A 14175-nucleotide genomic window follows, 5' to 3' on the forward strand; every position below is an offset into this window, starting at 1 on the left:
TACTTTTTAGTTGTTCTGAGTCGGGGTTGCTAACTGCGCTCCCTGGAATTGTCATTTTAGGAAGCAACATGGGTCACGAGGAGGGAAAGAGAAGCTAAGGTGAGCAGATGGGGCCTTGGTTCCCCTCCCCTGCTCTGTCATAGCAGCAGCTTATTCGTCAGTTCTGTGCATTGGGCTTCCATACAGGTGCTTGTTGGGAAAGGTTCTAATTTATTAAAACGCAAGCACATGCTGCTCTAACACCTGATAGGATACTGTTCAACAAACCCTGATGATGGAAGGCTTCAGACACATTGTCTTCTTTTGAAAATAGGTGCACATAATTTATATCACGTTTTTCACTTGGAGAACTAAGTGGGAGCTTAATCATCTACCACAGTCCAGGCTTCTCAAGGCTTTAGACATGTTATAACAGAAAATTATTAAGAGACCAAAGATAGAACACAAAAGTTTTATGTCCAAGCAGGGAACCTGTTTCAGTGCGGAATTCAGTATGCTCTGGGGATGAGGTTCTGGAGAAGAAAACAGGTAAGGCTTTTAAAGCCCCCAAGTGGCAGACTACCTTATCGGAGGAAAGCAGAGTCTCCATGTGAGGCTGATGGGCTGGAGATGGTGGGTTTAGTTAGTGTGGAACCTTGGGTTGGTTGGACGTGTCTGCTGGCTTGGAATATGGTGCCCAGGGGTATCTTTTGGGATGAGGTCCCACTGACAATGATGGTGTCTCCCTGCCTATGCCATTCACAGGGCAGCCCCCGTGTCTGCAGAGGAGGTGGCCAGGGCAGCGCTGATCCCCTGGTTCACCTTACAGTGGGACCATCGGCATGGGTGAAGACCCTGGCAGATCACTCTCAGTTTTGGTGATCAGGACCTCCTCTCTGTTTTGCCTCCCAATAAATACAGCACCAAGAGCAGCCTAAAGGACTCTCCCATCTGCTGTTTGTTGTATTTTCACAAGGGTCACCGTCATTAAGAATGAGCCCTTCTTTAGTGTATTGGCTCCAAGATCTTCTCCCAGGCAATGGCTGGAAGGCGGGGAAGGTGGGGCCCCCTGTAAGGGATTCTTTTAGCAATCTGCAGTTTTAGCACCATTTGTCACTGCTTTCAATGGTACTTGGTATTTCAAATCCTGAACCCCTGCCGAGTTCTGCCTTGCAGACCTGCTCCCTATCAGCTCCAGCATTCTTACTGCATTTCTATTCTAGGCTGTGGCTTCCCCTTCTACACTTGTCAGTCATCATTCCACTATCTTCCTCTTGTTGTCTTCAAATTTCTTGAAAACCCTTATCCACGGATAACCTTCATCCTGTCTTCTACACCGTGGCACTTTATAATTTGGTTGGTGCTTTATTGTAGCTTCATGGTGTATGTGAGGCGCTAGGAAGGAGATAAACAGTAGTAGGCAGCCTGCCACTTGACCTGGAGCCAGTTGTAGGTGAGGAAGCACTGCTGGGATTTCATTAGGGTCTTCTCAATTGGAATGTACACCTGGAGGGTGACTTTTTCCTCTGATTTGAAAGAAAGGCAAACCTGGGCAGTGGAGAGTAAGTACCAGGCCAACCAGTGTGTGCAGGTGAAGGGAGTCCTGGATCTTTGGCCATTAATCTCTGAGCCCAGGCCATTCCCCAAGGCTGTGCAGACAGCATCGGACAATGCCCTCCCACCTCCACCCTCAGCCTTCCTACCCCTCTCAGACATCACCAGCGATTTCATGGAGGAGGGCCTCGGGGTTCAGAGTCCTCCACTGCGCAGAGTCCACCGCCCAGTTCTGACATCGGAACAGCCATCCTGGCCAGGGCCAGGGCCTGTGCTGGGGGTGGCTGGCGTGCAAGCACTCCCTGCTTGGTCTCATGGTGTTTCTTTCATATGATGTCCTCCAAATACCTTTTCATTGTAGGCTCATTGCTCTAAACATGTTTGCAATAATGTACAGAGTTAGAATAACTGTCCTCCCCACCCCACTCTATGCTTCTGCCTCGAAAGCAGGAGTAAGCGAAGTGCTCAAGGCAATTGGATTGGCATAACAAAACCTTTCCAAAGTGATGTACTTTTTTGAGATATGGTGATTTAGGACCTGAAGATGAATCGAGGGAACCATTTCCTCCAAAAGTGCTTTTCAGCTGTTCAGTCATCAAGAGGAAGTAGGCGGGGCAGGAAGGGGGTATGCAGAGGTCCTAATTGCAGATTAAATGGCCCCCTGGCTCCTTGGGCCTGCCCTGCCATCACCCAGGCCCACATCTGGTCAGCAGGCCTCTAAGTGGGAAGACAGAGGCCCTTCTGAGCATAAATACTGGGGGTGGGGAGCAGGCAGGGGTGTTTTCTTTGGCAGGGCATGCTCAGAATTTCCACACGTCTGGTTCAGCAGGTACTTGGCTCCTCCCAACTTTGGGGTGCAACGGGAATCTGGGAGCCTGTAGACTTTCCAGAACGTAGCTCTGGATTCTGGAAAAGGCATCAGGGCCATGCCAGGATGGGCTCCTCTTTAAGTCATCCTCCTGGGCCACGGGTACCTTGGTCCCTGAGTCTGGATCTTTGGATGCCAGCGTGAGACGTCCAGATGGCTTTCCTTGTCAAGCCTCTAAGTGGGGCAACAAATGCAGTTTGATGTTAACCAAAAGGATTCAGGAATGTTTCACTCCTGTAATTGAATCTATTACTGATTTTCTTGGGCTTTTATTGTCCCCACCAGCCAGCCTTCCTGCCTACCTGCACTCTGCCTACCTACTCAGGGCCAAGGCTGTTCTTTCAATGACAAGGGGGAAGCTTGGTTACTTCCGCGTTGTCCCAAATCCCCATTTCATGTTATAGGATCATAAAACAGAGGAGCCTAAAAATACCCTTTAAACAAGCAAGCAGCTACTTGAGACTTACAGGCAGACAAAATGCCTGAAAAATGACTGCAATTTGACATCTATGCCAGTGAATGACTTATAAACTAAGAAATTGAATTTTTTGGACTTCAAGCTCTCCTGGGCTTAAAAACAACAACAACAACAACAACAACAAAAACCCACAAAAACTTTTCATTTTAAAGTTTTAAGCAGAGCTCAGTGCTTACTATTAACTTGGAGTGGCTCTTTTCTTGGCTAAGCGTTATAACACCTCCCATATTCGAAGGTCAGTTATTTGGAAACTTCAGCTGTCCAAAACCAAGGCAAGAACCTGGAAGTAAGCAGCCTGTCAGTTGCCAAAATCATTGACATGCATTTCATATATGGAAACCCAGGTACTTGACTTGTTTCACACCCCCTACCCTGGCGCGTGCTCAGCATATTGGCCACTCTGCTCCACCATTTTTTTTTTTTTTAAACACACAGTTCTGATGAACTTCTATTATCTGGTTTACTAGCCTACAGAAGAGTGGGAGGGGTTGCTGCTAGAGGCAGACACATTTAGAACAGAAGGGAGTTACAGCTGATAGCTCAGCCGTGGGAGTAGAGGCTCCCAAATTTAAAAAAATGCAGAACTCAAAAGTATGGCATCTCAGGAATTATGACCCCAATATAACAATAAAAACGTAAGAATATACACACATGCACACTTGCTTGCGCATGTACACACATACAGTTTTTATTAAGACTGGAAAAATATACCATGGTTTGTGATTTCGTAAAAAGAATAAAAAATTATACACATACATTTCTGAAGTATGGACAAATGCATCAACAGTTTTGGATAAATGAATTCCCACTTGTCTCATGTATCCAGAATAACAAGGGAATGGGAATTTGAAATATTTTAATATGAAGTTAACCTACCGGTAATATATATTCGCCCTTCCCAAGGTGTTTTCTTGGAGTACCAGCCCTGTGATATGGTCTTCAAAAAAGTTAATTGGACATGCAACTTTGGGGAAAGCTGCAAGTTGTAACGTCCTGTGGGAGATTCATGATGCCTGTTGATATTTTGAAGGCTCTGTGAAACTCTGTGGTAAAGAAAACTTGTTTACTCTCGTGTAATCCAGTATGTGAATCAGCATTCTTATAATGACAATTACTCAGGCAAAACAGGGAATTTGGTGGTGTGGGCAATTGAACAGTCTAGAGGTTTATCTGTGGGCTTTAGGCACAGCTGGATCCAGGAACTTGAGTGCTGCGATAGGGGCTTGCTCTCCATCTTTATTTGGCTTCATTCTCTTCTGCATTGCTTTCTTAGGCAGGCCCTTTTCGTGTGGTAGTTTCCAGCAATTCTGAGCTTACAACAGCCTGTTAGCTAAAAGCCTTTTCCTTTCCAGTGGTTCTAGTAAAAATTCCCTGAATTGAGACTCTTCTGCCTGGCTTGATCCCCATGGCCAGGCAGATAGAAAGTATGCATCGTCCGGGCCGGAATCAGGGTCCACCCCTGGCTCGAGCTGTGTGTATGTGTGGGGTCAATCCCATACGAACTACATGAACTGTGGGAGGGCTGGCGGGTGGAGTGGGTCCCCAAAGGAAAACTGAGGTGTAGTTTCCAGGGAAGGGAGGGATGAATGCTGAGCAGGCAGAAAAAACAGTTTCCAACTCTGACAACAGAGCCCTTTTATTGTGTAAAACCTACTGGAACACACATGGGGAAATACTGCCAAGCAATCATCATACATTTTTCTCCCCCCAAATAAGTTTAGAATACAATAAAATACACATGCATGCAAACATGTGGTTGAACCTTGCTTTGATTTAGAAACCTCAATGGATCCTGCAGTGCCTCAGAGTCAACTCTGCTGAAACATCCTGGTCACTGATGGTTGAGATTGGTGGGCCTCTTGGTAAGTGGGGGGTTATGGCACAGCCAGAGTGCAAGATACAGGAGGCTGGGAACGTTCATTGACTGGACAGGGGACACAGGCGTGTATCTCCTGTGTAGTGGAGTGTTCGCTCGAGTTCTAACAGCAGCAGCAGCACATGCCATCTCACTTAATCTACACACAACCCTCTCTGTTGTTTTATCTTCCAGTCCACGTGGGGAATCGAGGCTCACAGAGGTTAAGCAGCTTGGCAAATTCTTTATAGGCTTGCTCTCGGGGGGGTTACCCTGAGTATCTTCACTCCAATCGGGAGGGCCTGTGCAAGCGAAGAAATTCAGCTCAGGAGTGAATGATCCATGGACCTGGCACCACCTGCTCTGTGCCCTGGCACTGTGACATGCTGAGCTCCAGCTATGGGACAGAGCTACCTGGGTGGCTAAAGAACTTCATGATCCTTCAATTGGCCCGAGCTAAGTCATTTCCTGGCCCTTTCAATGTTACTTAAAAACGATGGTGGGGGTTGGGGGAGAAGAAAACCAAGCCCATGATACACTTCATTACCACACTCCTTGCCTTGAGCGTGAAATATTTCCTAGAGTTGCTCACCTGGTAACTAAGTTGTTCACAGCTTGTCTACTATCCTTCATGGGATTTGTAACGAGGTCAACCCTGGCCCAGTGAGGTCAACCTCATCACAAAGACTTGGCAGTGGGATGTTTGTCATCTAGGAGAAGGAGGCAGGTTTCCCAGGCAGGTTTTCTGGTCTAAATGATGACTGCAATCTCTCAGGTCCTCCTAAACATTCAGCTTAAACAAACAGTATTTATGTTCGGCAGGAGAACTATTCCCCACTGTCTGCTTTCTCTTCACTTACCTAAAACTGCACATTTAAGGTATATCTGTTTACACACATATATAAACCATGTATTTAGGAGCAGCCTGGGAAAGCCTTGGTTGAAGATGGATTTTGCCTTTGGCAAACACAGAGGTGAGTGACATCTGTATATTGTGTTATCAGAAGCGTGACACGTGGTTGATTCGGACCAGGTGCTTCACAGAATCCATCTGAGTGAAGTTGTAAACCTCTAGTTGACAGGCAAGGTGACAGCCCAGTTCTTGTTAGCAGAGGCTTGATTACCAATGTCTGCCTTCCAGTTTAGCGGAGGCAAAAAACCGTGGAAGACCTTGGGGTGCTATGAACATGAAGCTGAGGTTTGGCCAAAGATAACACTCTCTGATCAACTCATACACATTTGACCTGTGAAAGCAACTCTAAGTGGACGGGATGGGTAGGTGGGGGACAGACAATAATTTTAGGTTAATCTTAGGGGATTGACAGAATTCACTGGGTATTCAGTTCTTTGCTGTTTACTTCAAGGCTTGCATCATTACCGATATTTTCCTAGCTGGCAGTATGTGACAGGGGTAGACAACCTTCCCCGATTTAACTCACATTCAATGAATTCTGAGTCTGAATGCTGAAGTCTTTAAATCACAGCTGGTTCATTGAACAAAATGAGTGACACAGAGAGACAAAAGCAAGGGCATATCACCGTACCTTTCCCCCTAATTTATCCTTCCTTGGGTTAATTCACCAAACAGGTCGGTTTCATTAGATTATTTCCCAAGAGTTTCATCCTTCTCTGTACCCCACCATTCCCTTAGCCTTTGGGGATAAATTTGCCTATTTTGGGGAGCCCCACCGATTAGAGATCTAACTTGTCTCCTTTTAGCTGAGAATCATTAATAAAGTTGGATTATTTCCTTTGCATTTATTTGCAGGATGAGGTGAGGGGATAATAGCATGCTGTTAATGAGAAAATCTACCATTTGGTAAGTGAGATATCCTTAATTTTAACTTTTACTTTTATATTTGCTCACGAATGAGTATTTTTTCCATGTCTCTCTCTCTCTCTTTTGTTTTTTAGTAAATCAAAGGAAATAGCAGCCATGTGTACATTTAGGTATTTTTGAATTGTGATGAGGATTATAAGATAACATGTCTTGGGAGGGATTTTTGAAGTTTGTCAGTATTTTATCGAGTCTTTGAGTGGGCTACATGGACTGACCTGTTTTCTTCCAAGATGCAGAGCTTGGTTCATTACTGCCTCTCTTGCTTACACTATTGTGTAGTATTGAACTTTTAAGGAATGACTGATGTCTTCAATCAAAAGTCATTGGGGAGAGGCTTTCAAAGCTGACAACGGAAGGTAATGTGACATTTCTGCCAGCTCTTGCCTTCATCTCCCCGTCTCCCCAAGGTAGCTTGGATGATTATAATAGCAATTAACATTCATCGAGTGCTTCAGTGATATGCCGGGCACCCTTATATTTCCTCAGCAGGTATTAACTAGTGGTTTTCTCACAACAGCTCTATCCTGTGAGGTATCCTCTTTGTAAAGGTGTGAAAGCTGAGGCATAAATGAACTTTGGTGATTGTTGACCATTCTGGTCTCAGTTGACTCCAGATTTCCTGGGCTCGTCTTGTCAAAGTCCTGGAAACTTCTGAGGCCAAGCAGGGGACTCCAGTGGGAGGAGTTACAAACCCAGGACTGGCCTGTGGTTAAGGTTCCCAACTTTTACATTGTGGTTGGTGGCTTCTTGGTAGGAATCTCTTCTTTTCTCCCTGCTGAGCTCTGTGATTTTGGCTGGACCTATTTTCATACGATTTACTTGAGTCCTTCCCACCATTTAGACTTCCTGGTTTTTCTTTGGCATCTCTGACTCATTTCCCGTCCACTGGGGTCTCTGTAGGACATTGGTTGCTGATATGTGAGTATTTATAGTTCTAGCATTGGCTTTTTCTTTCAAGCAAAATCTAAAACTCCTTAGAAAATAATTGGAATTACTGGAAAACAGGCTGGTGGTTGGCTTTCAGGCTGGGGTCCTCTGGAGCGTCGCTCACAAGGGTTCATGTATGGCCATTGTCTGGGCCTGGGGACACGTTGCCCTTTCACCAGAGCCTGGTTATGAAAACTCTACAGTGTGCTTTTGTTTTTTTTGGAACTTCCCATAGTAGCTTTATTTCTATTAAAATGCTTTAAAAATAGGGAGCGCTGAGCCCTAGAATGCCATAAGAATTGATTTTAAGGGGCGAGAAAATGGTAACTCCAGTAAAATAGCTCATTGTCATTTTCTCCCAACCTCCAAGCAGTAGGGAAGAATGGTGCACATACCAAGGTGGCCACGTGTGGTCAGCTCTCACACGGAGAAGCTGGAGACAGCATAGTGGGTAAGAGCAAGGCTCTGGCCAAAAATCCAGACTACTCGAGTTTGAATCTGTTCCACCAGCTGAATGACCTTGGGCTTCTTTGGGCCTCTGCATACCCATATGTAAGTGGAGACAATCATAGGGTTGGTGTGAGGATTAAATGCAGTAGTGATCTATAAGTGTTAGTCCCTACTGATAGAGTACATCCAGAACTTCAGCACACAGCTACTTCACACTGTGCACGGTGCACACAGGAAGCCTGCACCCAAGTCTACACCTACCCAGAGATGCCCATGCTTGCTTTTCTGCCTGAAGGTACTGTGGCTCCCATCTGCCCCCTACCCAGGGCTGTAAATGAGATGACTGTCAAGGGTAGCATGAAGCCTGAATATGTGCACATCTCCAAACGGAGCTCCTCTGGGTCCATTTACAGAGCTGCCCTTCCAGGCAGGAGCCTCCAGCTCCCCATGCAAAGCTGAAAACTGCAATTCTTCCTCTTGCGCCAAACACACAAGTGGCTGGGAACCCCCCTCACCCTGTGCACAAAACAAGATGGGAGGGCTGAGCTTAAGAGAGACTCAGACAACACGATTTAAATAAATAAGCTGTATTATCTGTACAAAAAATATAAATAGTCTTGTGTTTTAGAGGAGGAAGTGCCTCCTTCCACATTATTCAGCAACCCTGATAATCTTGGGGTGCTGTGGTGTCACAATTCACAGAACAAACAGTAAATGAACATTCATGTCATGCAAGGAGCACACGGCTTCCCACCCCAAACCGAGGTCCTCCAAGCCTGCTCTGAAACCCACTTGCAACAGCTCCAACCTGACATGTGGCAGAGCTGGCGAACACTGCTATGTAGGAAATGTGAATATTGGACACTGGTTTTCAATAGCTATTGAACTAGTAATAACCAGCCACATTAGTAGTAGTATGGAATTTGTCTTCTTCATTCCATGTGTAACTATTGTGTCACAAATGAATCACCTCTTATTGCCCCATTACCCCATGTTAACTTTTACAATATATTCTGTACACAGTGAATGGATCCAGAGTTAAACACCAGGTTCTATTAAAAATAGGAACAATACAATAATCACCACTGAGTTTACAGGAACACAACTGCAGGAAGTTACTAAAAAGTCCCCCAAATATTTTGTTTTCTGGATGACAATGTACAATTATTAATATTGCACTTTTTTATACAAGAAATCCTAATAAATATTCACAAAAAGATATACAGACATAGAAAACATTCTATTTTATTTTAAATAAACATTACACTGATTTTAAGTAACATGATTTTTTAGAGCCCACATTTGTGGTGAGGAAGAAAGAGACCCACCTAATTGTTCATAGCTCACCTAGGGAGGACACAGCTTAAACTTGTCTTCCCCTCAATTTTTACTTCCAGGCTGGCTGGAAAATGCAGTCCTGATGTCAGTGGTGGCCCTGGAGAGAGTGGCACTTCACAAGCGTGTATGTGAGGGGGTGGTTTATCTGAGGGGTGAGTGACTCTGGCCACCCTGCCAGGATTACGAAACTGTGGCCACGCGGGGGGGAGGTGGCCAAAATCACTTGTCCAAAGCTACTTGATGAATGAGCAATTTGCCAAATAGTCCCAAATTTTCAGTTTTGCCACTTGACTTTGCTAAAGCTGTCTTACTCTAGCTGATGGACATTCCTGGTGTGTGTGTGCTGCTTTGCCTGTCAAATTATCCAATCGTCAAAACTGGTATATATTGATTTCTAGTAGTCCCCTGTATGTGGGGATGGGTTGAAAAGCCTTCTAGGACTGTTTTGGGAGCTTTAATTATCCTTTGGCTTTACCACCGTGCCCCACCACGCCTCCCCAATCTGCTATATAAACAGGAGTGAAAAAACTTTCACTGTGGTCTCTTGGAGGGGCCCGCACAAGCCCGCTGTCCCACACCATGCCCTGGCCAGCTCTGAAATGAAATGGTTGCTATGACCCAATGGATTCTCTTGGCAAATTGATGAATGGATTTGTTTTTGACAAATTGACTCTAGTCCCTGTCCCTTAAGTGGGGCAGAAAAGGCCATAGAGGCAGAAAACCCAGCCTATGCATGCTCAAAATGCCCCTGTCCCACATCGGCAGTGAGTTCTAGGCTGGGGGACTCTAGATTTAGATGATGAGATGCGCGGGTGGCTTTGCTACAGGTGCACAGGTAGGAAGTTCACTGAGACCCCGTGAAGGCATGTCTCTTACCAGAGCCCCTGCCCTCTGTGAGGGCAGCAGAGCTCTGAGCGTCCTGTCCCGCGCCTAGAGTCCCCACCACAGGCACGGGGTTCAGAGCCCCTCTGTGAGCCTCCTGCCTGCTCATTCCTCCCGTCTTCACATCCCCAAAGAGGAGCACGCACAGGCTCCTTTTTGCTTCTGTTTCCTTCCCTTGCTACGTCGTTTTCCACATCGTATGCTTGAGGCCTACTTACATTGCCCCTCTTTTACCCTACGTGGCCCTATTTTGAGTCTCGCTCTGTGTCTCCCACCAGAAGCACTGAGTGCTAGGCTGCTTTCTGCCTCAGCATGGTGGCCCCCACCCATCCTGCTGGCCCCTCCCGAGGCTCAGGGGCAAAGGAGGAGGCAGGGACAGCACGCTCCTGCGTTAACAGTGTGCTGCCAGGAAAGACAGACAGTTGTCCAAAGTCTGGACCAATGCTTTACAAACTGTCTGGGAACCTGCCCTCCCGCCTGCTGGGAGCTCTGGCTCCCTGCTGTCCCCAGGGGCTGTGCCTGCCTCTTTCTAGGTCTCCTCGGGACCCAGATTTGTGGGGAGGGGGCTCTGCAAGGGAGCTCCTGCTGTCTGGCCTGGTCTGCTCTGCAACCTCCTTTGACGTCCGTGCTTGTCCTTGCCCAACATTCTGTCCTCCATCTAACCGAAAGAGAAGACATGCTGAGGTCCTCATGTCTGGGGGGAGTGGAGGGGGTTGGCTGGAGGGGGTGTGTGTGTGTGTGTGTGTGGGTGGGTGGGAGGGGAAAATAAATAAACCAAAGAAAGCTTAAGTTCTGTCCAAGGCGGTTGCGTGAGTCCTTTGTGCGGCCAGGGTAGAGTTCTTCCCTGTGCCCTGTCTTCACGCTTTGCCACAAGTTCCACAGCAGCGAGACTTGAACTGGCTGAGTTGGCAGAGTTTCAGCTGTTTCACCTTCTCGCAGTACCTGGTGGTATCTCTGCACTCCACTGGGAAAGGAGGAACAGGGTGGGGGAGGGAGACAGAAAGAAAATGTGAAACACAGGCTAATGGCTGTGGCCAACTGGGTACTTCCTGGGGTCCGTCTTGGGCACCGGCCTCCTGTGATGGAGGGGCCACTGCTGTCCACCACCTCTGGGCGGGCCTTGCTCTGGTGGAGCTCAGCCACTTGCCCCCCAGGCTACCAACAGGCTGCAGCTGCTGGCCGAATGCTGGGGCCCAGCCCTGGTCCTGCTCTGCTGCCTTTCTGATAATGCCTTTCCTTCGTGAGGGTGCTTGTTGTCTCCCTCTCCTCAGGACCGTCTCACCTCTTAGCAAGCTTGCCTTTCCCATGGTATTTTAGTCAGTGACTGTTCCCCTTGACATGGTTCCCCAAAGGACTACATTCTGCTCCACTTCGAGGCAATAGGATGTGAGGCCCTGATTGATGGCCTCATCCCCCGGAACATGAACCTTCCTTTCCCTGGGAAGCTTTGTTTCCTTGTATTCCCCACCTAAGCCCCTCTACTCCTTCCCCTACCAGGCCTTACTAGAGCACCATGGCGTTCTAGCTCAGTGCTGGCTCCAACTACATGCTTCTCCAGTACTGCGGCTGACTTGGGTTGTGGACATCTGTGATTGACAGTGAGTCTGAACTACTTTCACTGAACATTGGTACTGAGTGTGGGGAGTTCCTGCCTTAAAGATGGGTCAGCACCACACAGGAGGACAAAGATTGTTCCCCTGCAGGGTTGAAAAAGCAATGGGGGACAATTTGCCTCTAGGGCATCTGCCTCAGTAGTGGGAATCTGATGCTTAGTGAGGCCCTCTCTGTTGGAGAGAATGGCACTGCAACATTTTCAAATTTCCTGTTCTTTGCCTCATGCTTTGTCGTCTTCCCTGTGGGGAAGTGCCTCGATTTGTTTTGGGTCCAGAGGAAGGAAAAATAGATTCACACCCAACTGGGATACAAAGGCTGGTGTTGGTCTGAGGGGCTGAGACCTGAGGGAGGATGGAGTAAATGAATGTAGAGCCCAAGGGCAGGGGTTCCTGCCCAGTCCGGTCGGTGCCGTGGGGCTGGGGCTGGGGAGGGTGGCGGTCAGCAGGTCCTTTTTTCTGGAAGTAGAGCCATGACGGGTGCAGGGCCAACTGAGCGGATGGCACTCTGTGTGCTGCTTAAGTGTGAGCAGTGCTTTCTCTGCAGTAGCCTGGCCCCCAGGAGCCACTGTTTAGTTGTCCCCTGTGGGCACCAGCCCAGTGACTGCAGGTGAGCTGGAGGCTGATTTCATCTGGCACTTGGCCAACAGCACCTGGCTCTCTCAGGGCTAGGATGGAGCCCTGAGGGCACACCCCACCATCTTTTGTGGCCCAAATATGTATACACACATCCTTGTACACATCTTTGCTTGCCTGCCTGCACCCAGGAACCCCTCTGAAAATACCTAGCTCCAGCCCCAGCTCACAGTCCTTGGGAAACCTGATCCGATGCCCTGTGCTCTGATGGCCCTCTGCACTCGGTGCCCTGTGGGGAACTTGCAGAAGGCCCTTTGGGGTTGGAACATACTGTTTTCACATGGCGTGATGTTGCAGCGCTGCCAGTTGGCGGGCCGGGGCCCCCAGGAGCACAGGTGCTCAGGCACTGCCTTGCTGGTGCGGGCATGCACACACTCCACACGCCGGGATTGGAAGCCATAGTTGCCGCAGGTCGCTGTGCACAGGGTCCACAGGCTGACCCTCCAGTGTACGCTGCAGGCTTCTGACCAGCAGTTCTGGGTGCTCACGGGCCTGCAGGAGGAGTGTGGCAGGGTTAGGTGAGGGTCTGCCTTTGTGGGGACCGGATCGGGGGGCAGGTGTGAAAACAATGTTGTAAACCCAAGAATGTTGGGCAACTCAAGAACTTCCAGTGCTACCGGGTTTTCCCGAAAAGAAGACCTAGCGGGAGAGTCATCTCTAATGCATCTTTTGGAGCAAAAAGTAATATAAGACCCAGTCTTATTTTACTATAAGACTGGGTATATAATAATAATATAATATAATATAATATAATATAATATAATATAATATAATACAATACAATACAATACTGGGTCTTACATTAATTTTTGCTCCAAAAGACGCATTAGAGCTGATTGTCTGGCTAGATCTTATTTTCAGGGAAACAGGGTACCAGACCTGGGTTCTGATCTCTGCTCTGTTACTGAATGGCTATAAGATTTCAGAAGGCTACTTCCTCTCCCCGGGCCTCTGTCTACTCATTTTTTCAATGTCTGCATCACTGGGACCGGAGAATAAGCTCTACTTAGGGTGGGGATGGGCAGAGGCAGAGCCTGGAGCCACTCTCAGGGGCTGGGGCCTCGAGTGGGTGTGGTGAGCCCTTACCCAGGCGGACATCTACAAGAAGGTATGACAGGAAATGGGGGCTGGCTAGGAATGATAGAGACCCAGGGATAAGGGCCCTCATCTCAGCATAACTTCTAGAGGGAGGTCCACATGAGTGAGGGGCTGGTAGAGCGCTTGAGATCTGGTGGCTCTGGTGGCCACTTTGTAGACCTTACCTCCTGCCTGCCCTTGGCCTAGTCTCTTATGGTATCAGCTTCCTTCAGAGGAACAACACCCTATATACCCTTAATCTTCAAGAGAGGAAAGCCCAGCCTGGCCCATTTGGCAAGCACAAGGCCACCATTGAGCCTTCTACCTCTGAGGAGGCCAGTGGCCTGGGGATAATGGAGGTGAAAAGGCAGGGCATATGACCCCTGGGACTGTGGGAGATTGGATGAGAAGCAGTCACTCACTGCCATGTTTCTGTGCTATTGACACAGGAGCTGGGGAAAGGAGGTCCATGGTTTTCTCTTACCTCGGGAGGGCACTGCATTGCTCTGAAGGTAAGGTGACACCATCCCTCGTCTGGCAGAAGACTTGTCTGTGTTGTACAGCTAGGCGAGGCCCAATGCAAGGCCCATTGCACTGGGAAGCAGAGGAAGGTGGCATGTGTGAACAAAACTAGACTTAGGTATGTATGGTTAGTCCCTGCTTACATTCTCTTGGTATGTG

The 14175-nt window shown here is 47.9% G+C and overlaps 1 protein-coding gene across 4 annotated transcripts in view; it reads right to left on the minus strand.

Annotated features, from left to right (window-relative positions):
• Window positions 1-8522: 8522 nt before the first annotated feature.
• The window catches only part of ADAMTSL1 (ADAMTS like 1), an 890862-nt gene continuing 885209 nt past the window's right edge, over window positions 8523-14175 (minus strand). For all 4 annotated transcript variants that reach the window (XM_074330338.1, XM_074330337.1, XM_019739192.2 and 1 more), the window contains 3 exons: window positions 13979-14088; window positions 12689-12909; window positions 8523-11135 (listed from right to left, as the gene is read on the minus strand). In XM_074330338.1, coding sequence (XP_074186439.1) covers window positions 11029-11135; window positions 12689-12909; window positions 13979-14088 — 438 coding nt within the window. In that variant the 3' untranslated portion in view covers window positions 8523-11028. The remainder of the gene's footprint in view (window positions 11136-12688; window positions 12910-13978; window positions 14089-14175) is intronic.

Source organism: Rhinolophus sinicus, linkage group LG04 (genome assembly GCF_036562045.2).
Source record: "Rhinolophus sinicus isolate RSC01 linkage group LG04, ASM3656204v1, whole genome shotgun sequence".
Taxonomy (NCBI): domain Eukaryota; kingdom Metazoa; phylum Chordata; class Mammalia; order Chiroptera; family Rhinolophidae; genus Rhinolophus; species Rhinolophus sinicus.